General features: G+C 50.1%; 1 protein-coding gene and 1 pseudogene across 1 annotated transcript; both read left to right on the plus strand.

Annotated features, from left to right (window-relative positions):
• The first annotated feature begins 2,169 nt into the window (after positions 1–2,169).
• LOC133343208 (homeobox protein HMX3-like) lies at positions 2,170–5,379 on the plus strand. The gene is made up of 2 exons (XM_061552645.1): positions 2,170–3,046; positions 3,588–5,379. The coding sequence occupies exons 1-2, from the start codon at positions 2,749–2,751 to the stop codon at positions 4,352–4,354; spliced, it is 1,065 nt and encodes a 354-aa protein (XP_061408629.1). The 5' UTR covers positions 2,170–2,748; the 3' UTR covers positions 4,355–5,379.
• A 13,952-nt stretch (positions 5,380–19,331) lies between these two features.
• LOC133343209 (homeobox protein HMX3-like) lies at positions 19,332–23,725 on the plus strand (annotated as a pseudogene).
• The last annotated feature ends 1,436 nt before the right edge of the window (positions 23,726–25,161 follow it).

Raw genomic sequence — 25,161 nt, forward strand, 5'->3', positions numbered from 1 at the left:
TGGACGGCGTTCACAACGCACATCTCGATCATTCATTCGTCTTGGGCACGCAGACCGCGTCGCGAGGCCATCAGGCACGCGTCCAACGCGGACCGGGTCGCGTTCAAAGCCGCGGCCCTTTCTCACACAAATGCGCTCATCATAGACGCGACACCCACGTGCATTTCGCAAAGGCCTCGGTAGTGTTCGACGCGGACGCCGTCGTTGTGATTCGAGTGCTACTTCATTGAATGGGGAAACCAATCACACAGATAGCGGGCCGGGTAGGCGGTGTTGAGCGCACTAAGATTTGAACCCCCTTGCAACGTGAGTTGGATTCCCGGCTACGGATAACATCAGTGGCCCGGCGTATGTGTGTGTACCGTATGTTGAACTTTTTTCGCACCGTACGCAGCCAACCGTGCTCATCGGAGGCGCGAGGGACGGCAAAACAAACTGAACACAAAAAGGCAGGTTCCAAAGAAAGAGTGATTATATAATCTGTTCGACCGTGCCCCCCCCCCCTCCTAGCTGTAGTGGAGGATGTTCAAACAATCCCGTATGTCCTACGCGGCACGAGAGGGAGCTTCATCCCGTCGTACACTATTATTACTAACTGCATGCACGTTGAACTTATTTTGCACCTTCCGTAAGCGTACCGTGCTAAGCGGAGGTGCGGGAATATATTTAGAATAATTGTATGATGCTATACGTATTAAACACAACCTCCCTGCTTCGCTATTTACATTGATTCTTTACACACACGCACACACCACGGCCTACATCAAGGGCCACTATATCGGTCATTAATATATCACACGAAACCAAGAACCTAGCTGGGCAGCAATTTTACGCGCGCGCACACGCACACACACACACTGCGCTCGCGTCAATCTCGCTGTTGCTAAACGATGCACGGGCCTTGTCCAGCGTTCTGGAACGCCGTAAGGAACGACGGCGAGACACACTTCATTGATTGTTGAAGGCGGGGGAAACCTGCCGGGGCACGTTGGGTGTGAACAATTCGACTCGGCGCTCTTTTTGCCGGAGGTCTGCCGCGGACTCCAGACGAAAGGTGAGCAACACGTGCAAGTGAATGACTCGCGCAACTTATTAACAACCGGTGACAGGGGTGTGTGTGTGTGTGCCCTGGGCAGTGCGGGCTCCGAGTGCGGTAACGCACTTAGCATGGAGAGGAGGGGGGGGTTCCTTGGGATAGACTCCCTGCCGCGTGATTCACTGCGGCGCAGTGGCACCTCGAATGAAGAGCACGGGGGTTGTGGTGTGATAGCGCATCTGGCGCGAGGTTGACACTTTCTGTTTTTTTTTTGGGGGGGGGGGGCAATTGATGTTCGATTTGGATTCCCGCGCGGTCGAACGTCGGTCACGCCTGATTCACACATACAGATTGGTTTCGCGGTGTTGTCTGTCGCATTGTCTCGACTACTTTAGGTAGGAACTTCTGCTATGGCATAATTATTGTGAAGCGGCGGGGGTGTGGGTGGGGGGGTCGTTCCATTGCTAGGGGGCACAGGCCAGGTGTTGCGCCATCTGCAGGAGTAACAACGTGTTTGTCGGTAAACACGCACCTCTTGTTCGGGCTTTTAGAGCTTAAAGCCCGCATGCCTAATGGGGCAAAGGGGGCAAGACACATCTCAATTGGCGCTAATGTGCTGAGAAAAAAAGGCCGCAGAGCGATGGAGCGAGAGCCGCTGATTTGCTCTCCGAGTCTAATCTGTTCATCCCGAGAGAGAAGGCAGCGCGCGACGACTCCGGGCGCCCCGCCACCAGATTTGCGCTCTAATTGGCCCAAAATGAAGAGCCAATAAGAGGCGGGCTTTCTTTTGGCCTTGAGCTAAGCAACCCCCACCCCACCACACCCACCGCTACCCCCCCCCCCCATCCGTACTTCTCCCATCCCTCCAGCCCCTCGGAACCTCATCACATCACAACCCCTGAAGCTTCCCCCCCCTCCTCCTCCCAAACTCCGCGAGCGCCACCCTCCCCCAACACCCCCCCCCCCACTCCCCATCACGCGTCCCTCTCTTCGCCCCGTCTGCAGCCCGCACCCCGAAATGCACCCCCACCACTCCCACCACCACCACCACCCACCTCCTCCTCCTCCTCATCCCCACCAAAAAAAACCGGGAGGTGGACTCATTACAAGCGATCCGCTTGTTATGCCGAGTAATCCCATTTGTCATTGTGCTTGCCCAATCGCCGCGCGTTCCTCGCTTGTTAGGCGTTTAACTTGTATGACATTTTTATTTCATCATTATCATCCGCCTCTCACAAATTGGCGCCGGGCTGACGCTCCGCTCCTGTCTGGGACGTGCAAGTTGGCGAGATTCGCTCACCCCGTTCGCTCGCTCGCTCGCTCCCACTCACCCGCTCGCTCGCTCTCTCGCTCGCTCCCACTCAAGAGCGAGCAAAGCGAGTAACCGAGCCATGTTCACCGCCCTCTCTCGTCTCGCGAGCCGCGCCACTGCTCCCTAGAACAGCTCCGCCTCGGAGGGAGAGCAAGGAGAGAGAGTAGAGAGAGAGAGAGAGCGGGGAGAGAGAAGAAAGAGGAGAGAGAGAGAGGAAAAAAACATCCAAGCGAGAGGGAAAGATCGACATCGCCGATGCGCCTTGGACACGCTTTTCTAAGCTCCGCGCTGGCATTTCTTATTTAGGCGCTATTCGTCGCGTGGAGTCGAATTCATTTTTTTTGTTGTCTTTACTCCGCACACAGAGAGACCGAGGCGTCGCCACGGGACGAAGAAAAAGATGTCCGAGAAAGCGACCACGCCGCAAAATCCCGGCCCCAACAAAGTGTCATCGTTCTTCATCCAAAATCTTCTCAATTCCGAAGACAAGCCCGCGACCAAGCCCGAGCGCCAGCTCATCTGTTTCGGATTCGGCAATGTGCGCTTCGGCGAGGAGATGTCGGCTCTCGGGCACGGCGCGGGCCTCGTGGTGGCTCCGTTCGAGATCCCCATGCCGAGATTCGCAATGCCGCCCTTTCGCCTCGTCGAGAAGTCCATTGCCCCGTGGCACCCCTACCTCCCGTTCGGACAGACGGAGAGTGAGTATCCACCCAGCCTGCACTCATGCACGCGCCCGTGCGACTGCCTTCGGAGCGGCGGCATACACTCGCACATGCTACGCTCACGCACAGAACATACACACAGTCCGGGGTATATATATATAAATATATAGTTACTGTCTCTCAGTGTGGTCGCAATATTTGACTGCGAGTAATAAAATACTGGGGGGGGGGGGGGGGAAGTGACACACACAGCGGTTTTTTTTATGACGGAAGATTAATGCGAGCTGTCCGCTGCAGTGCAAGTGTGTAGGTAATTCTGTGTGGCTTGGCTGTGTGAGTGCAACTGTGCGCGTGCGTTTAACAACTGTGTTCTTCGTGTTTGCGAGCGCCTACTAAGACATGCGGCGAGTCGCGCTAATTAATGACGCTTGCCTCCTGCACACTCTTCACGGCTGATACGGGGTTCTGTTTAATGTGTGTGTAACGGTGTGACCGCGTATGCGTGCATGCAACTGTGTGCGACTCAGTTGATGTAACTGTGTTTGTGTACCTGCGCGCGCGTGCGCGTGTGTCACAGGTCCTAGGGGATGCTCCCCGTCTCTGCCCAACAGTGATCACGCCTCGCCGTCTCCCTTCAGCGACCGGGGCTCTCCCGGCACCGCGGCCAATAAATGCGAGGACGCGGACGGGGGAGACTCGTCGAGGGGCGCCGATGAGCAACTCACGCTGCACAAAACTGCCGCCGCCGCAGCCGCCGGTGCAACCGAAGACGCAGCAGACGCCAAGGAAGAATCCATTGGCGACAGCGGCTCCGAGCGACAACTCGAGACGAGCGGCGGCAGCTGCGGCGGCGGCGGCGGCGTCGATCTTCTGGAGAAGAAGGGCGGACGCAAGAAGAAGACGCGGACCGTGTTCTCTCGGAGCCAAGTGTTCCAGCTGGAGTCGACGTTCGACATGAAGCGCTACCTGAGCAGCGCGGAGCGCGCGGGTCTCGCCGCGTCGCTGCACCTCACCGAGACGCAGGTGAAGATCTGGTTCCAGAACCGGCGCAACAAGTGGAAGCGCCAGCTGGCCGCCGAGCTCGAGGCCGCCAACCTTTCGCACACGGCGCAGCGCCTGGTCCGGGTGCCCATCTTGTACCACGAGAGTTCAGGGGTCAGAGACGCGGCTGCTGCTGCTGCTGCTGCTGCGGCGGCGGCGGCGGCGGGCAGCGCCCACGTGCACGGCGGGGCGAGCCACTTGACGCGGCCTCTCTTGCAGGGCTTCGCCCACCCGCTGCCGTACATGCACCAGGCCATCGGCAGCCCTATGCCCGTGATGCGCTCTATGACTGGCTTAGTGTAACAAACAAACAAACAAAAACACTATTTTGAACGAGTTTTTTTGTTGTTTTTGTTTTCCATTGGTATATATTGGATTTGTGTTTTTTTACATGAAATATTCTGGTTTTTTTGTACTAAGATGTAAAGTGTGAGAATTCAAGCGCCCAGCGCGTTGCTTGTAATGCGCAAGTTGGCGCGTGTGTGTGTGTGTGTGCGCGCGCGCGTGCGTGCGGAGATGTGTCTACTACTGAGATGTAAACAACAAAAACATTGACGTTTGTTATGCTTGTCTTGTAAGTATCGCTTACGGTATATATATACACACACACACACATTGCACGCGTTTAATCGACGGCGCGTCTGAGCTAAGATCGCGTACACGGCACAGTCCGTTTTGTCAACCCGGACCCGAGCTGAGACGCACCGTCAACTGTAAAACATGTATGTAAAGTGTTCCATACACGCTCGGCATCTTTCGCTGTTCTCTTAACGATTGTGTACATAAGGGTATTTTATTGCAAATGTTGGAAATTGGGAGGAGGGGGTGGGGGGGGAACGAATGTACAGATTAAAAACAGATCGAATTACAATATATATGCTGTATATTGTCGCCTATACCCGTCAAACGTTAATCGCGTCCGTCTATCGTTCATTTCTCCCATGAAATTGCTGTCCTGTATTTCTCCACCGCGCTCGCCGACTGAGAGGAAGACGTCGCGTGAACGTCGCGTGAATACGAACGGATGTGACAAAGCAAGGCCCGCAACCCCCTTCCCGTCTCCTGCGCGAGGTGTACACGTGTACTTTTTTAAAGAGACACGTGCTTATTTATTCGCGTCGCGCTCCGTCATCGCCAACTCGCCACACACGTGTTTCTTGCCACGACCGTCAAAGCTGGCCGTCCTCAGTCGGCCCCCTACTTCGTATTTATTCGCCCCAGATTGTTCTTATCGCGTCCGTTTTGTTGGGGAGATGCGAGCTGCCAGATAACGTTGCGGAGAGAAGTACGAGCGAAGCCCCATTAAACGTGAACTTCTGATCATTTTACCAATTTCTTTTTTTTGGTTTATATTTTGTTGTTTCGTTACTTGCTTCCGGCGTTTTGTACATTTAATTAAGTTACACACGCACTTTGAATAAATTGTCACACGGTACTCCTATTGACGTATCCTAGCATCATCGACTTCTTTAGCGTTCGCAACACGAGGTTTATTATGCACCCACTACATCTTAAGGGCTGTCTCGTGACATTGGTTGTCGAAACCGTCCTATGATTAAATTGCTACTTTTGAGAAAAGCATATTTTTGATGAGATCTTTAATTGTCGAGATAATTAAAACTTCATAGGCTATACGTGATTTAATTTACTGTTAAAGCAACAGCTTCTACATCCGCTGTGCAAATACATTGTGTAAAAAAATAAGCCGTGTTCTATGCACTGCTGTGCAAATTGTGTTGTTTTACAGTGGTTTTTTTTACATTAATTAATTACCCATTAATCATCCCAATCCACAGTAGCAGGCATTATATGATCCACTCTCGAAGCGGTCTCCATCTCTAAGGGTCCTGCAATGTAACGATCCAACCTAACACCTGCACACGAGCTAAATGTATCGCTCCACCTCCGTGATGGCCGCGTCCTAATCACGAAATTTAATTAATTAAAATTGGGGGGGGGGGGGGGGTAGGGTGGGGGGTGAGGAGCAGGGGGGAGCGTGCGAGGGGGAAGTCCACCCGAGTGGACTTCCGGACGTTATTTGGCAAAGCCGATGTGCTCGAAAAAGTTTTCGTATGAGTTGGAGCAATTAGCAGCAGAGCCTTTTGTGCTCGCGATAATGAAATGGCTTCGGGGTCAAGCTGTGTTTGCACTGCCTTTATGCCGGCGAAGTTAACATCGCTGTTTGGGGCCCATTCGCCTGTAACAGTGAAATCCTCGGCCTGTCGAAACCAATAACCACGCTACAGTTAATCCGTGCAATGCTGTCTGAACGGTCTCTTCCGTTGTTATTTTACCACCGTTAGCGCGGGCGCCAAGCGGCGCATTCACGCAACTCGCTGTAGTCGTTGTAGTGTCTGTGAGCGAGTCTGTGTAGGCGCGCGGTCGTGTAAGCGTTTATCCCGCTGCGCTACGAGCCCGATGAGCCGAGTTCGATTCCCGCTCACGGCCAACACCGGTGACGAATATCTGAACCGGTCCTGGGCCTCCCCTAGGTCGACTCAGGCTCAAATGAGTACCTGGTACGGTGTGTAAACATTGTCACTGGGGGAGACAAAGTAGGCCGAGCGTGGTGTTGGCCACCCACTCGCTTCGTGTGCCGTGCCGGCCTTCATAGGTGCTCGCTTACAGCACTTGTCCCAACAGTATGTTAAGGCTGTACAGGGGATCTTTGTAGGGGAGCGGGAATGTCGTTGCTACGAGTTCAATTTTCGCTCACGGCCAACACCAGTGATAATTATAATGATCATTGGTGTTGGCCGTGAGCGAAAATTCAGATAATTATCTGAACTGATTCTGGACCTCCCCTAGGTCGACTCAGGTCTAAATGAAGTACCTCGTGCAGTGTGTGTGCAAACGTCAGCAGTGGGGAGACAAAGACGACTGGGCGTGGTGCTGGGCACCCATCCTCTAGCGTGCCGTGCTGGCCTTCATTTGGTGCTCGCTCACAGCACTTGCCCCGAGTCTGTTCAGGCTCTGCTGGGGGTCTTTGTCTATGTATGTTTTATTATTATTCTTATCATCATCAACGGCTAACCCGAGCTACCATGGAATGTGTTGCAATTTACCGTCCACGTATTTGTGTATATGTGAGTGTAAAATAGGGCTTATTTTCTAACTCGATATACAGTATGATGGAACCCTGCGAGTAGGAATTATTGGCACAAGGCACTACCCCGCTAGAACATCCATATTTTGACTCTATATTTCAGTATTGTCCTTAAAGACTTCTGGTAACCCTGACGCACCTTCAAGCACGGGTTTTGCTTACAAGACAACGACAAAGCCTGTAACAGACTATAGGGGCAAGTCCTGTTAGCGAGCACCAATGAAGAACCGGCACGGCACACGATGGGGTAGTTGGTTAGCACCACGCCTAGCCGCCTTTGTCTCCCCCAGTGGCGATATTTACACACCGCGCCAAGGTATTCATTAAAACGAAGTCGACCTCGGGTAAGGTCCCGAAGCGGTTCAGAAAATCGTCAATGGTGTTGACCGTGAGCGAGAATCGAACTCGGGTCGCCGGGTTCGTAGCGCACAGCGTGCTGTCCACTGCACTACCGTCACACACTCCGCCGCACAGAACATCACACGGCATCCCGAGAACACAACCAGATGAAACGTGGCGAAAATAATTACCAGATCAGCGTTCCGGACTGTTCCTCCTGAAATGAAGCACTGCAAATGTGTACAAACACACGTATATATGTATGCACACATGGGCCTTGATAGGTGCTAGCTAGCAACACTTCTCCCACGTGTCTGCGATGCAGGCTAAACGGGATATGTAGATGTCTTTATATACACATACACTGTTCATGTACTGTTTGGATATTACACGAGGAGTGAACAATGTGCGTCTATATACAGTATATATATAGATCTACACATATATTACGTGGGCACTGAATGGACAGCTAATTATGACACGTGTAATTAATTAACCGTATATGGCGCCTCTACACACTAGAGGACACACACACACGCATGCACGCACACACACACAGTTGTGACAACAGGACATCGTTCTGCAAAAGGGGCGCATTTAATCGTCGCATTCATATTACATATTACGAAGTTAATTATAGATACGATTATTTGGTACGCAATTTAGTTTCAGTGTAGGTAAATGTGACGCTTTTATGAAGGCCATTAGGATACTCGACGTAAAGAGCCCTCTTTGTATTGCCCCAGTACTTTTTTTCGCCGCTTTCGGCAAATTCACTTTAGCGTTGAATCATTTAAGGTGTATGTGAGCCTAGACAAATACATTGAGAGCTTCATGCATACTGCATACGAACACATAGAAACGCACAGGTATATCGGCTCTTCGCGTATAGGTTATAGTAGAAATGCGCATGCACTTTAACAGCATGGCCCATTGTCCAATGGTGCATCGCACCGTGTGTAAATAACTGATAGAACATTTAAAAAAATGGACTCGCGTACATTTTTTGTACGCATACAAATGCACTTGCCCGCGTGCTCCGCTTTCCTACGGCGTGTGAGTTTGGCCGATAACACCTTCATATATAGAGGACCGCAGAGTTTGGGCAATGGTTGGTGCCGGCTCATCGCGTGGCTGCCTTCCTGCTTGTTTCTCCGGTCCCTCGTGCGCCCCCGAGTCGTTCTCGCGCTACGAGAGCGAGCAAATCGTTCGGCTACGCTTCATAAGTTGAGACCATTGTAATAACAATTAATTTGTGTTTTGAGTAAGGAGTCATGGTGAACTGAAGTTTGTTCAAGTGTCTTCACCGTATGACGGTTTATGTTTACGAAAGCATCTACAAACTGTAAAAAAGCCTCAATTAGTAAGCTAAGCTTATACTGATTACGAGACTTTGTAAATATATATCACATAAACACGCGCAATCCAAAACGTGAATTATGGATCCCATAAAGATCGGGGAGCTACGTGAACATTACATACATATATATGCGTTTACATTGACCCATTTTATAAGACATCCCACAAGTGTTGACTTAAGAAAAATTAAGTGGCCTTGAGGGCAGGCCACCGTTGCAGGAACGGGATAACGACCGGTGTAGGTCGAGACTAACCACGGAGTAGCAGTCAAAGGAGTGAACACACCCGAAAGAGAAGACAGTCCACGGCAGAGAGGAAATCAACTAGGGTGCCGAGCTGTGTACGCCGAGCGCGCGAAATGGATCGTGCCATCACGGGATCGACCTCTTCTTCTCTGCGCACGGCTGGATGGAGACGGTTTTAAGGCCTTCATCAAGCAGTGGATATCTCATGGCTGCTGCTCGTGATGATGATGATGGCTACACGTGCTATGCAGACACACGCGCAGACACGTTTTATAATTGTGCAGGGATGCGCACGGAGGGCCACGTGACGACCTTGCCTTGCTGAGAGGGCTCGCTTGGGCTGCGCGGGGTGGAGTTCACTCGCGCTCACCGTTCCACCACCCACTCAACCACTCACCCACTCAACCACCCACCCACCCACTCCCTGCAGCTCACCGCGGGACCACGCGCATTAGCCTGCTTGAGAGAGGGGCCGTGATCAATTCGAGTCGATAATAATGATCATTTGCATCGCAAGAACGCCGCTGAATTAATCATTTAATGACTAATGTACCATTAGCGGTGGTTTTAATTGCCGGGTCGATACATCACTGCCCCGAGCAAGAACAGAGGGCGCAATTATGGCAGACGCGGCGACCGGACCATGCCTGTCTCGACAGCCGGGATCAAATCGGAAAGCCTTCGCCTCGTGTATTTACGGGAGCCACTGGCGCTGCGAGGTTTTTGTTGTTGTTGTTGTTGTTGCTGTTGTTGTTGTTGTTCCCCCTTCTTCTCTCTTCTGCTGCTTTGGTAATATAGTGTGATCCACGTATAGACGCCCCACTCAAATAATAAAGGGGTTGTAGCGAGGTTGGTGGGGGGACGGGTATAAAGTACAGGGGGAATAATGTTTGACAGTAAAGCATCTCTAAGACTCCCACCAATCATTGTACACGAATTAAAAATCATCTGACGCTAACGTGGTCAATCACGATATTCCATCACCTGTTGAAAAGCATTGTAAGAGGGGAGGGTCATGATAAATAAGGGCACCCACGAACGGATCACCCATGTATTTTTTTAAGCAAAACTCTCTCCACGCACGTTCATTACACGTTTTAACCACAATACCGTGCGGTCGGAAACCAACAAAAATAATACGAATAAAAATATACACACGTAGAATTATTAATTAGTTGCAACACTCCAGAGGTTGGTCTGTGTGTGTGTAATTAACGCACTCTGAGCCATTTAACATGATATATTAAGCCCGCGCTAAGGGCTGCTATATTTGCGGCAAGATGTAATTAATTTTTAAAAACGTCATTTCCATAAGTTGTACATTGGTACACAAAAGCCCGCAGCCCGGCTGATTTATCGCCGGTTCGGGCCTCATGTAAACATTATCGATATTGATTTGAATGCAATAGAGCCGCTCAAACGCTAACCGTACTTACTTAACGTGAAGGTAATTATAGCTCGAATAATTACAGCGCCACAATAACACGTGGAATCATTTCAATGGGTGAATACGGGAAACGCGACGCTCATATTACTTAAGCAGGCACGACTCTCGTTGCATATTCATGCTTTGTTCACGCATTTCAATCGCATACGCGTGTACCGTGTGCGTGGTGGGGTACAGAGTGGGTTGCTGTGGGTGGGAGGAGTTTCTTAGTGTCTTGAATGTACAGGGTGGTCCAGATGTCTTGTGACCCCCCCCCCCCCCCCCCCCCCCATTTAACTCTCTAAAACTTCATATTCTTACATACCAATGGGTGTGAGAATAGAGATAAATATGCATAAGTAAAAAAACAATGAGTAAATTAATAGGGGGGGGGGGTTACTAGACATATCATGTATAAATAAAGACATCGTCAATGGATTAAAATGACTCAAGGTTTCCAATTTACAGGTGCTCAACGCCCGCAGACGAGGGGGGAAAACCTCCTCGCACAACAAACGCACCTGTTAAAGATCCTGCGGTTTCTCAACGAATCGCCAATGACCGGGCATTTTGTTTCTATTTAAATGTCATTGAACGTTTCGCTTGGCGCGTTTCGCTTGGCGGTAAGGAGCAAATGCGCACAGGTGTCCCATTAACATCATCCAACCGTGGCTGAAGACGCGACGCAGCACGGCACAGAAGACCCGTGTGGAGCAGCAGCAGTAACATTGTGCAGCAGCATTGTGCAGCAGCAGCAGCAGCGTGCAGCAGAAGCGTGCAGCAGCAGCGTGCAGCAGCATTGTGCAGCAGTAGAAGCGTGCAGCAGCAGCGTGCAGCAGCAGCAGCGTGAAACAGCAGCGTGCAGCAGCAGCAGCAGCGTGCAGCAGCAGCAACGTGCAGCAGCAGCGTGCAGCAGCAGCGTGCAGCATAGTGCAGCAGCGTGCAGCAGCAGCGTGCAACAGCAGCAGCGTGGAACAGCAGCGTGCAGCAGCGTGCAGCAGCAGTGTGCAACAGCAGCAGCGTGCAGCAGCAGCGTGCAGCAGCATTGTGCAGCAGCAGAAGCGTGCAGCAACAGCAGCGTGCAGCAGCAGCGTGCAGCAGCAGCAGCGTGCAGCAGCAGCAGCGTGCAACAGCAGCAGCAGCAGCAAGTTTTCCTGCACACAACTCTCGCGCCCCTTCGCTTCGTTCAATTAAACGGGGCTGCGCGCGCACACACAGACACACACACAGACACACACAGACACACACACAGACACACACACACAGACACACACACAGACACACACACAGACACACACACAGACACAGACACACACACACAGACACACACACACAGACACACACACACAGACACACACACAGAGGGCTGCTGCGGCAGCGGCAGCGTAGTTAAATAACGTTTGGTTCATTTAAAAGGCGGCGTGACAGCGCATACATCGAGGGGGCAATGCATTGGCGCTGTTTGCTGATGTATGTTTCCCTGCGTTGTAATTAACCTTTGCTGGAGACCTCAAGTGGTAAAGTGGGCACCTCGCCGCCGCTGCCCCCCCCACCCTCACACGGGCCCACCAAAGCCGTAGCGCCCCCTCGCGGCGGCCGGGCGGTTGAAACGAACAACATGTGCGCCCCCCCCCCCCCCCCCCCCTTTGGCTTTGTGATGCTTCCAACAGCGGCGCGTTTGACCGTTCGCGTTGTCAGCGCGGAGAAAACGATCGTGGCAAGACGTGTCCCACTCAGCACGTCACTTCCCCAAAACGTACGGCAGCCGTTCGTCGGAGTGTAGCCGCCCCTCCCTCCCTCCCATCCCCGACTAACAATTAGCAGTCGAAATCCATTACGCGGGCACAAGAAGGGGTAGAGTGCTTGTTTGTTCGCCTCGAACAGATGGATGCGCCCGTGCATGCACGCCGGCATTAAAGTTTAAATGATCAGAGCTTATGGATGTGCCGTGTATGCGGTTTAAAACTTGCGCGCTTTCCCGAGGCGTCCCGCGCGCAACGCGCGTAACGAAGTAGAGATCTGTCGGAGAACCCCACCTCAACCAAGGCACCCCACCCACTCCACCACGACACCCCGTGCGAGACGGCGAGATAGAATTGGCAACGTAACAAAAAAAAGTAGCACCGCCACGGCACTTGATATAGCACTTCCATCAGGTTTTCATCCGAGTTCGATTAACCGAAACATAGGTTGCAGACCAATGCTGATTGAAACAGTTTAAATTTTAATTGTGTTTTTAATTTGACAGATAGTCGCCACAAAGAGTGGCGTTACACGGGCCGTGGCGGGGACCGTCGATTTTCTTAATTCATCCCAGAGGGACGAATGAGTCTATCAATCCAGTAAATTGGAAAGCCATTAGCGCCCCGCGGTTCATGGGCCTCGCGGTGTTAATTGGAACTTGATGGATCGCCGCCCCTTTGATGGGATCTGCCGATGTAATCTCGCCACCGCCCATCTCACAATAAATTACGCGATTTATTTTCTCTGCCATAAAGCATAAATTCCTCCTCCTCTCCCCCCCACCACCACCACCACCCATCCCCCTCACCCGCCTCGCTGGGGCCGAGGCTGTAGGTACAGGCTACAGCGGCGGAGATGCGGGGCGACCCATCCTGGGCCACCATTCATGCGGGCAAGGCGACGGTGGACGCTGAAAGAAAATCGAAACATAATCAACCTTTGTGGTTAGGGAATAGATTGGCGCCATTTTCTGCCGTAATTCCCCCCATTTTCACCCTATGCTGGGACATACATCATAATATAAAGGGCAAAATACGGCTGGCCTTTAATATTTATCGGTGGTTGATTCTCAATTCTTACTTGTTTATGACTTCATTTATCATCGCGGACTGTAACCTTTTCCATTTCGTAGAATATTATCAGGCAAGCGAAAACTTCGCTCGCCTCACGACCAAATACCATTTCGCCGTAATATTTGTTGACGGCCGCAAAAAGAGTAAAATATGACAAGAGACCGCAAAAAGCTGAGTAGAATCGATTGCTTCATATACTCGCTTTTCTTTTTACTTCGTCTCGCTGGTTCGGCACAAAATATTGCGAGCAATGGCTACAACTTTCAAAAACCCCCCTCCAATGCTCTGCGCCGTATCGGGTCGCTCTTCCTCTCGAGCAAAGCGCCACGGTCGCCGACTCTGCCGTACGCCGTTCTTAAATACGCGCGCTGATGATGGGTGAACGTGTGACTTCGTGAACACCTCCTCCTATGGATGTACGCATGCACACACACACACCTCATGCCACACTCGTGAAACTGGGAAGCCGCCGGTTAACGCAGGTATTATAGATGAGTTGCTTTAGTTTAAACGTGGAGGGCACGCCAATAATGTGTGGCTTGTGTACACAACACAAAAGACAAAGATTGCCCTATAGCATTACCAGAATGTAGGGGCAAGTGCTGTTAGCCAGCATCTATTAAGGCCAGATCGGTACAGGATGGAGTGGCTGGCCAACACCACGCCCGGCCGCCTTTGTCTCCCGAGTGGCGAAGTTGACGCATCGTTACCAGAGGCGCTGCACCGGTTCAAATATTCGCCACTGTTTTTGGTCGTGAGCGCGAATTGAACTCAAACGGCCCGGGTTCGTAGCGCAGTGCGCTCACTACGTTACTACACAGGCACGTCCGTCATTGTACACACTTTGTGTGCGGCGAGTGGTTGTTGTGTGGCCTCATTTGCAAAGGTGATTGCAAATCTCTATAGATTGCTAGTTATTCGGTTAAATAAAACACCCCTTGAAAATGTTAATGGCCTAACAGCCCAGTATATGACCCTCGTGGACAAAGAGTATTTTGTCTCGGTGAAGCTTTCCTGGAAAAACTAATTCTGTATTATCATCATTATTGTAAAGGACACACGTGACATTGTAAAATAGCGATTTGAGTGTAAAATAAGGAATAAACACATTTCAGCAATTTTTAGATCCACCAACGGGCGAAGGCCGCAAGCCCATACATTTGCATAAAGATTTTTTTTATTATTAACGTGAGTTCTTTGTGTATACGTTGCATGCGTCACGCGGAACACGTTTACATGCACGCGCAGACCACGGGCACACACACTCAGATATCAAGCTTAATTCGAATCTGCTCTATTAACGTGGACAGCGATAATTGCGTAACGTGTCACGTGGGACGTGTTCAGCAATCATCGGGCGCGTGCAGCGTGGCACGAGTTAATTTGTGGGGTCGCGGAGACTCGAGTTTGAGACGCCTTGCGTTTGGGATACCCAGGTTTGGAAGCTGGGAGCTCTGCGCAATATTTTTCAAACTAGTTATTATTTTTTGTATTTTACCAGGTAAGGCCCACTGAGCTCTATATAGCTCTTTTTCAGTAGCGACCCGGCCAAAAATAATAGCTCAATGGAGTTGCTTCTCGTGTGGAAATGATTAGCTGCCAAATACTCTAAACGCAGGTTTCTGAAATGTGGAGAGAAAAACCGGATTGCCCGGGAAAAAAAAACATCTACGCAACCACGGGGAGAGAGACACTGCAAACTCCAAATATATCCAAATATACAGGCGTCAGGGTCAGGATCGAACCCACAACCATTCTGTACACCAGGCGAGGTAGTTAACGTCTCGCCACCGTGGCGCCCCAAATATTGGAGCGGAACGGGCGCTTGCGTGGATTTGCGGATCATCCGAAAGTGCGAGGGCAATCAACGGTCAATGGGGTAGAAAGCCCCATGTCAATTCACATTTCACGCCCTGTTTTAATCAGTTACGTTTTCTGGCCCCTTGCTAATGAAGCGTACTTAAGCAGCTGATAGATTTATCTCGGTCAGCACTGCGTTATAGCGCAGTTACCTTTGCGCATATGTCACAACTGTAGCGTTAGTCATTTACATTTAAATAGCTCATTTCTCGCCTCGGCTTGCCCAAATGTAATTGGAGCATTACTTTTAGCGTTAAAGAAGTGCGTATTGTTTCGTTTTATTTATATCTAAAGCAACTATTTGTCGCGTTAGTTGATCTTACTGTTTATTTGGTCGTCTCAATTTAGATGTGCGGCTCATGTTTGTCCAGTATTTATTGTGGCGGCCTGAATATTCTATGCAGCAAACAATGATGATGGTCTTCATAAGCTATGCCCGATCCACTGCTGAATGAAGGCCTATCCTACGCTTTCGCCATTCCACGCGGTCTGGCGATATTAAATGTTTATTCAATTGCTACATTGATAGCGTTAAATTAACATGCACATGTATGCATACGTGCATGTTTCATTTTAGATATACATAAAACGAAACAAATGTTTTTTTTGTTATCAAATAGTACCACGGTTCAAATCACGCATCCGCCATACACACGTGGTCATGCTATGGGGTTCAAGTGCGATTGCCATATAAACGCCGCATAATTGAAGATTACATAAACGGAGGGATAAAATAAAATTAATAAATGTCTGGTCGCACGCTAATTGCTGGCTAAGCCCCTCCACCCACCCACCCACCCGATCCCTCCCCACCCAACCTCCAACCAATGCGAATAAATGCCCTTAATACGGGCAGCTTGCCCGTATCGCACCCCCTCCACACCCCCTCCACCCCCCGCAGAGACATCACGTGCACCAGCACAAAAGACGAGGCACAATTCGAATAATCATGATCAAGTGGCTGTCCAGAAGCCTAATTAATGGCTCGCCGTGGCGATGTAAAGCTGCCGTTTGTAACATTTCACGCTCTGTAAAAGGGGCACGGGCCGGGTTAATACCGCATAACAGAGCGTGACATTGCCCACACCTGCCACAGATCCGCGGGGCTCGGCGCCACGTGGGTGCCACATAAATCCGGCGCTAAGGAGACGCTCACAATGGCAGCAGCAGTTGGCGCGGCAGTAGCAGAATCGGTAGCAGAGCGGGGAGGGGGGGGGGGTTATTGTGGTGACAGTAGTTGGCAGTAGCGTTAGTTGCTGCATGAGTAGCAGTAGCATCACAGTAAAAGGAGTCTCAGTAGTAGCAGCATCGGTCATAGCAGTAAGGGGCTTATAACAGTAGCATCAATATCAGCAGCAGTAATTGTTATAGTAGTAGCAGCAGGAGTGGTTATAGTAGTTGGCAGTAGCGTTAGTTGCTGCATGAGTAGCAGTAGCATCACAGTGAAAGGAGTCTCAGTAGTAGCAGCATCGGCCATAGCAGTAGGGGGCTTATAACAGTAGAAGCAATATCAGCAGCAGTAATTGTTATAGTAGTAGCAACAGGAGTGGTTATAGTAGTTGCAGTAGTGACAGTAGCAGTAGTCGTAGCAACGGTATTACCATCATCATCATCAGCTGTTGCGGGCGTAGCAACGGTTGTAGTATCAAATGCATAAGCAGCAGTTGCTGTTGCATCAGCAGCAATTGAACCGGTTGTTACATTATCTGCAACAGTAGTAGCATCAGCAGTTCGAGTTGATTTTTAGTCAAGCGGGAGAGTAGTCAAGGAGGCCAGGATAGTCGAATTTGCACGAGTGACCCGGGTCACGAAAAAATTACAACAAAGCAAAACTGACAAAACACAGTAGAGCAATGAAGTAAAATCAATCGTAACAAAAAACAAAACCAATCGCATGAAGCAGTGCAGCACCAGTCGGAGTCTCGGCAAATATCAGCAGTAGCAGTTGAAGTTGTAGCGATAGCAGCAGCAACAATAATAGCAGCAGGAACAGCGGCAGCAACAGCAGCAACTGCTGCCGCTGTTCCTGCTGCTATTATTGTTGCTGCTGCCGCTGTTCCTGCTGCTGCTGCAGCAAGCTCTACTAGTTGCTAAGCGGCATCAGTAGGCGCAGTGCATCAATAGCGGCAGTACTGGCACTATCGGCAGTAGCAGGTGGAGCGGTAGCACCAGTACTTGCAACATCAGTAGGAGCATGTGCAGCAACAGCAGCAGTACTCGCAACATCGCCAGTAGCATGTGCAGCAGCAGCAGCAGCCTTAGCAGCAACGGGAGTAGCAGTTGCAGCTACCACAGCGTACACAGCGTACACAGCGTACACAAAGAGAGTTGTGTCCTCATTCTCTGGCCACCGTCCCAAATGAAACATACATGTTTAATCGTCAATATGCAAAATGTATGGCGCACGCACACAGACATGTTCACACGTTTGAATGCATGGGGCGTTCAGGTTTTAGAAGACACTAACAACCACAGAAGGACCTGTAATCCTATGCTTTCGAAACGTGCCGAAATAGCAACAGCGCACATCACTGAGAACGAATATATTGAAATAAACGCATGTGAATGCTGACCCGTGGGTTCATATATAGTAGTACCAAAGACTATTTATATATAGTACTGTATATAGGTCCCTTTCGCACGAGTAGAGCGGTGGCATCATGGTTAGCGCAACTGTGCTGTGAAACCCGGCAACCAAAGTTCGATTCTCGAGCCACAACCAACGCCGGCTGAGCCACCGCCAACCAGCCACAAGCAACCGGCCACTGACCCAGCGTGCTGAAGTATGGTCCAGGAAAAAAAAAACCCCGAGGCCTTCATCCAGCAGTGGATTAACAAAGGGCTGGCTGTACACGCTGCAATATACGTACCGCAGGCGTGAGGCTAACGTGGGAGTGTGATGAATTATCCACGGGTGCGCGCGCATACGCGGTAGATGGCTCAGAATTCATATTTTAAAAGAAATAATATTGCAACAACCTATAGAATATTCACACTCGTGTCTGAGCGTAGAAGTGTGGCAAGCCAATGCCAATGCAGAGTTAAAGAAGAGTAAAAAAAGAAAGATCCCATCGAACCCGATAGGACAAATCTTTTTTAATGCGTTTTAAAAATGTACACGGCTATGTATTATTGAGTCGTTGTGTTCGCTGGAGCGTGGGATTATTACGCACCACTAAAGTTGAGACCCAGAACGGAGAAAAACTGCGACAGTAAGCCAGCGTACATGAACGCCCAGAGAAGATGCATCGTAATGATGACAGCGCCAAGATTGTTGCAATTAGGAGGGACGTGCCAAACATTCCACCAAAGTGCCCAACTTGCCACGACAACCGGACGGGGTCTTTACGGCATGTTCGCTTTGCAGTGATTGTAACGCGTGTGGGATCATCGTGATTAATCATCGGACATGATCAAACCACCGCTGGATTGAAGGCCCTTTTCCCCGTGAACCACGCCGTCGCCATCTCTCACGATCCTGAATGTCCGTGCGAGCAGACCTCTGTACAGTCTATAATGTGAAGCCTGCGTCTATCCCAAATGCAACAGCAAGCGCGTTCCCACGCACCTCGCGTGCTGCTGCCTATACAAGGCGGTCGATATATCTTGTGACCCCCATTTAATTGACCGACATTTTTCCCCCCTCTGCATATCCATTCATGTTTTAAATTAGCATTACTTTTTAAAAATACCTTTTAGAGAACGAAAGGAGGTTATCATATGTGGACCACCCTGTACAATACTGCATATATATATATATACACACCACCTCTAGCAGCGCAAACCGATTCCACCTGGAGTTCCCGCGCAGGTTTAACTTCCATCAAACCCCGACGATCGCTCCGCGCGCCCTCTTAAGGGGCTGGCGTTAAAACCCCCCCCAAAAACCCCCAGCGCCACATTTGTGTGTATAATATCGCGGGCTCCCACTCCCCCCCCCCTCTTTATTAATAAGCGCCGTAATTATGTATGAAGAGGAGAGCGAGGAGTCGAGCGAGGCGAGCGGTGTCATTGGCTCCGTGAGCCTCCCCCTCCCCCGGGTCTCGACAAATCCTCGCTCCCTCGGAACAGCGCGCCCAATCCAAGACTGCTCCGAGGACATCAGACGCGCTCCTGCAAAGAAAACGGCCGCTAAGGCAACGTCGATACAGGGGGTGGTGGCGGAGGGGGGGAGAGAGAGAGAGAGAGGGGAGAAAAAAAAACCCCAAAAAACCCCACGTTGACTAACTCCTCCGGCTCCCTCTTTGCCTTTCGTCTTCGTTGTTTTGGGGTGGTTTTTGTTTTGTTTTGTTTGAACCTGTGTACGTGTGTCATTCTCTCTCTCTCTGTGTGTCTGTCTCTTGTCAACTTAAATAGAAGCCAGTGTATCTCATTACGCGCCTCTGCAGGGTTGAAACACAATCATAGAAGTACAAGAAAGGCAACGGAAGACGACAACGAAGGACGAAGAGGAGGACAGAGCAAAGATTCATCACGAAACACACACACACAAACTAAAGTTTTCCCAAGAGACCGACTCGCGCAGGCGCGCCTTTATGCCCGCGGGGCAATGACGGACAAGCAGTCCCCGCCGTGTAACGCGGCGCCCAAGTTCAGCATCCAGCGCATCCTAGGCACGGACCTGGCCGACTCGTGCAGGAGACCGAGCCACGGCGCCATCAAGGGCGACGCGTGGAGAGGCTTCCCGCTGTCCGCGGCCGGCGTCGACCTCTCCCTGTTCTCGACGAGCAACGGGCCCCACTACGCGACGGGCGCCAGGGAGGCGCTCTGCGGCTGTAAGAAGAAGCGGCTCCAGGCAGCAGCGACAACTCCCCCCGCCGCCGGACGGTGCCGCCCCGCGCAGGCAGCGGCGGACATCGATGCGCTCGTGTCGCCGGCGTCAAGCGTCTCGTCTGACGGTAAGGGGGTGGTGGGCGGGAGAGCGCCAGGCTGGTTTGTTGTGATGCTGCTGCCGCCGCTGCTGCTGCTGCTGTCGATGTGGGCTACTGCGACAACAATAGTAACGGTAGCAGCGGCTGCGTTGAGCAAAGCTGGAGGATTCAGCAATGACCACCAATAGACACCACCACCAACGCGAATAACACCCCCCCCCCCTACCCATCACTCTAAACAATAGCTATCAGCAACAATAACTACCGGCATTGACATTATCAGCACCACCACTAGCGCCACCACCAACGGACAACCAAAGCACCACCAACAACAACCAAAAAACACCAATACTGTAACAAGAACCACCACCATTAAATAAACAATAGCCACCGCCACCAACAACTAATATCCAAAAACCACCAACAGCCATCAACAACAATAACTAGCAGCAGTAGCAACACCACTACCACTATCACCACCAACGACCACATGCAAGGCTCTCGGAATCGCCCGGTTGTAGTAACAGCAGTAGCGGGCCCGTGTCAAGTACATTGACCATTGCTCCACACACAAGTCTAGTTTATGGTCAATATAATGGCATTGCCCACGTGGATAACTCGATGTAGCTACTCGCAGTGCTGATTTAACAGGTGTGCCAACAATTAGTCTGCCGGTTAATAGTGAACAGGTTTATGGAGCAAATAGATATAAGTGATATTATAAACGAGTAGAATTAACACAATGTCATGGGTGTATTTTTTGTAATTGAGTATTGTCACATATATGTGTGTATGTATGACAGTTGCTTTGATATAGATTTGCGTTGTTGGAGCATGCCCGTGTATTTGGGTTGTTTATTCTCAACAACATGAATATATTCGCTTGTTACCGATGAAAATATATTTAACGGCGACCTTTCCCCCGTAAATATTTAATTGTCTAGATCGAAGTAATTAATAATTTGTGTTGTTTTAAAAATACATTGTCAGGCTTATAAGCTTATCGGAGAGGACGTAAAACATGCCTCGGGAAAGTTTGAATTGAATCATTTTCTGCCACGTTCAATGTTAACGCACTCTGTGTTTAATCAGAGATCGACGTCTCCGTAACACGATGACGAAGATAATTCTGACGGCGTGAAACACAACACGGTTAATAGTGTTTTGGGTGAAGGAGACCACGCGACTTGTATAAAAAAAAAACACATTCTATGCGCGCTGCGCTATGAACCCGACGGGCGAAGTTCGATTCCCGACCACGGCTAACATCAGTGGCGAGTGGTGTCTGAACCCTCGGTCCCGCAATTCCCCCACCCTCTCCCCCTTCACCAACCCGCACTCCCTGTGTGCGACTACGACTAACAACTTTAAACCATGGACGATATTAATGTCGCACTGTCCGAAAGGTAAACGTGAAAGCGGTGTAAATGCAATTCACCAACCCTCCGATGTAAATATATTTAACGACCAGAATTGGTGAATTGCATATTAGGATATCATCGAATAACTCGTCAATAACTTACAATCTCGACTAGTTGCTTTACATAAATCATACTAATGAAGATTGGATGACCAGAGTAGGTGAAGTATGGTACAAGAAAACCCCCTCTATGCCCGGCACTGCGTGGGGAGGCGTTCGTCAATTGGTGAGAACTGAGACTCTCTCTCCAGTACATGCTTTTGTTTATCGCAATTAACGCGCTGCATTATTTACGCCTCTTATTTTTTTGCACCGCAGCCACCAAAGAGACGTCCTTAGATTTATCAAACCCGGACGACGTCGCCGAAAGGATCTCGCCGGACTTCAAAGCCCCGCCACAGAAGCGCTCGGTGGGTCGGGTCACGGCGGACGACATAGACTCCCAGGCGGAGGAGAGAGACGCGGAGAAGCGCCGCGTGTCGGGCCGGGGACAGGGCCTGCGAGAGCCCCCCTCAGCACGGCAGCCCGCGTGCGCCCCCCAAGAAGAAGACGCGGACCGTGTTCTCTCGGAGCCAAGTGTTCCAGCTGGAGTCGACGTTCGACATGAAGCGCTACCTGAGCAGCGCGGAGCGCGCGGGTCTCGCCGCGTCGCTGCACCTCACCGAGACGCAGGTGAAGATCTGGTTCCAGAACCGGCGCAACAAGTGGAAGCGCCAGCTGGCCGCCGAGCTCGAGGCCGCCAACTTGGCGCAGGTGTCGGCGGCGCACAGACTCGTGCGCGTGCCCGTGCTCTACCGGGACGCGAGCCTCCTGCGCGCGGCGGCTGCAGCCTCGCTGCCCCTGCCCGGTGCCCTCTGCTTCCCGGGGGCCGGACTCTCCCAGTTCCCCACTTCGTTCCCCAGCAACCTCATCTGAAAACGAGTGCCCGGCGGTAGCGACCCGATTGCAACATTTCGCAGCCACGTGCCGGGAGAGTTTTCAGCAATCGAATTTACTTCCCGAATCAGCTGGCCAACACGCGGGTGGAATCGATTACTTTTCACTAAGAAGTGCCCGGCACCTGTGAAGTGAAATGTCGATGATGATGATGCTGTTGATGTTCATTCCGGAAGTGAATTTAGTGCCCGAAGAAGCTCACGGGCACGTGAGGCAAAACGTTGGACATGGAGCCGAACAACACGTGGCACAACCGTGCAACGCGCGGAATAGCTGTACAGCAAAGTCGCGAAACCCCACGCAGTGGTCCAACAACGATAACAGCAACAACACCATCACCATCATTATCGACGAGGAGATACTGTTGTTTTGCTCACACGCCTAACCATACACACACACACACTTACTCACACACTCACACACCTGTCCCTTCAAGCGTAATGCGTCGTCGTATGCACAACGATGCGTGACCCAGCCACGTGACCCAGCCACGCCGTTCCCAGCTGTCCGTGCGACGAAGGCGACTGTGACGCTGCTTCAATGCGCGCTCCGTTATCTGTTTATAAAGTTAAGTATGTATATACATACGCGTAGCATATATATATATACAGTACCGTGTATATGCTGAGTAAACACTTTACAGCTGTAAACGCCAAACACGATGTACATCGACCGATATTTATTTGTGACGTCTTGTTTATGGTGAACCTGTGAAAGAAAAAAACAAGTGGGATTTTCGTTATTGTTTTTTTTATTATTGTTGTTATATATACAGCAAACGTCTTCAATGTGCTGTTCTTTAGAGATACACTTTTGCGTAAAAAGTCAAGTCCTTCCCTCACATGTTATCTTGATGTATTAAATTCGTATATATAGCACATATCGATTTTCTCTGTTTCATGGCTTCATGGGCCAAAGATAATGACATAATACAACTTATCAGCTGCACGTCTCTATACAGGTTTTTTTTCTCCTCCCAAGCCCCACGTAACGTGTAACCGAATTGCAACACGTGTTTTAAGTGCACATGTTATATTGTGTTGAGTTGCCTAAGGCGTTCCCGTCTACCGCTGTCAGTTGTGGAGTTCATTTCTGTTCGAAAACCCAGTAATGTACATAACATTGTGTAAAGAGTGGTGGATGTCCATAAGCTATAATCGCTCTGTAAAGTAGTTAGAAAAAAATTATTGAACATATATTGATTCAAAGCTGCGTTCTTCAATGTGCCTTTGCTATAAAATAACGATGTTATTCCCAAGATATGTATAATAAACCCGATCATCTTTTATTCCTCTGCCTGCTATACGTCACACGTTTCGCTGTATACTGAAGCGATGCCATCGCTCTGATGTATGTCTGGATGTTCCCATATGTGGTTTTCGGGTTTGAACCCGCGTGTTGTTCGGCGTGACGTCCGACGTTTCGCTCCACGTGCCGGTTTAGAGCTTCCGAGTTCAGTTATCAGGCATGATGTCAGACGTTTGACTACGAGTGTTGGTGGGTTTCTGAGTTGAGTCACTGAAGGAGCTCCTATCCAACCTGCAAACAAACCGCACGTATAAATGTTAAACTTCTTTCGCACCCTGCGTAGTCAACCGTGCGCATCGCAGAGCTACACGCAAGGCACAACCACGAGGTTCCACGCCGTAGGCTGATGTCACTTGCAACGAGGGCTTTTCTGAATCTGGACAATATTTCATATATACAATAAATCATTGATGTTGTGTTCATTAGCCAGTCACGAATTATATATATATATACTCCTGGTTGTTGTATTGCCCCTTCAGCTAAGACGAATTGCTTGAATTTATATATATACACACAATTTGTAAATACAGTAATCGTTCGTTTTCTTTAACAACACAACAAGATAAATCGGACGAGATATTTATAGCCGCTATATACGTTCAAAACAATTCCAACGTACGCACAGGTTCGAGTGTTGCACAAACAGAATCAAGATGTTTATCTAGCCTTGAGAAGGAATCCAATGAGCAATGAAGCTATTTTCCCACAGATGTCCGGTATGGGCGGGTCAGCAAATAGGACAGAATTGTACGCGTGTGTACGAACGTGTGTGGACAGAATGCGTGCATTTTTTTTTGGTTTGTTATTGCGAAATGCGACCGCATTTTTCTGCAAACGATCGTCGCAAACGAAAAATGAGGGCACGACTCCGAGCACGGACACCTCGATTGGCGTCCACGTCCAGGGTACCCCGCACTGACACGCTCACGCACAGCGGCACGAGAGAGCCGTGCGTGTCACGAATGTGCAAAGTTTAAATTCCGCTCTCTGCCGTGCACTAAACGGTGGAATAGCACCGAAAACACGTTTATAACCCCCCCCCTCCTCCCCGAAGAAGAGAAGCCCACGGAATCGGAGTATTTATTGATACCGGGGGTGAATCCGATGAGCTATGAAGGTCTTTTTTACAAATGTCCAGTCGGGGCACGGGGGTCAAGAAGGTTACAACAACAAACAATATTTTTTTAAACACGATCGGAGTGAAAAGTATATTATAAAGGTAAACAAATCGCTTTTAAAAATATATATATACAAATAAAACTAAACATTTTTTTTATCTCCGCAGGTAAAGCTCACGGGAGCAATTCACTTATTTTTCGGAAGCGACGTGGCCACAAATGATAGCTTGACGTGTGGACATTTCTTGAAGCAAAACAATCCCAATAATCTGAATGCATGTTTTTTTTAAATTATGATTATTCTTT

This window comes from Lethenteron reissneri, chromosome 17 (assembly GCF_015708825.2).
Source record: "Lethenteron reissneri isolate LAM-NWPU_2019-01 chromosome 17, ASM1570882v1, whole genome shotgun sequence".
Classification (NCBI taxonomy): domain Eukaryota; kingdom Metazoa; phylum Chordata; class Hyperoartia; order Petromyzontiformes; family Petromyzontidae; genus Lethenteron; species Lethenteron reissneri.

What these genes read in the sequence shown, in the direction of transcription:
- LOC133343208 (XM_061552645.1), top strand. Translation starts at nt 2,749, where the DNA reads ATGTCCGAGAAAGCGACCACGCCGCAAAATCCCGGCCCCAACAAAGTG. An exon ending in CCCGTTCGGACAGACGGAGA is followed by an intron (nt 3,047 to 3,587) that starts GTGAGTATCCAC and finishes CGTGTGTCACAG; the next exon opens with GTCCTAGGGGATGCTCCCCG.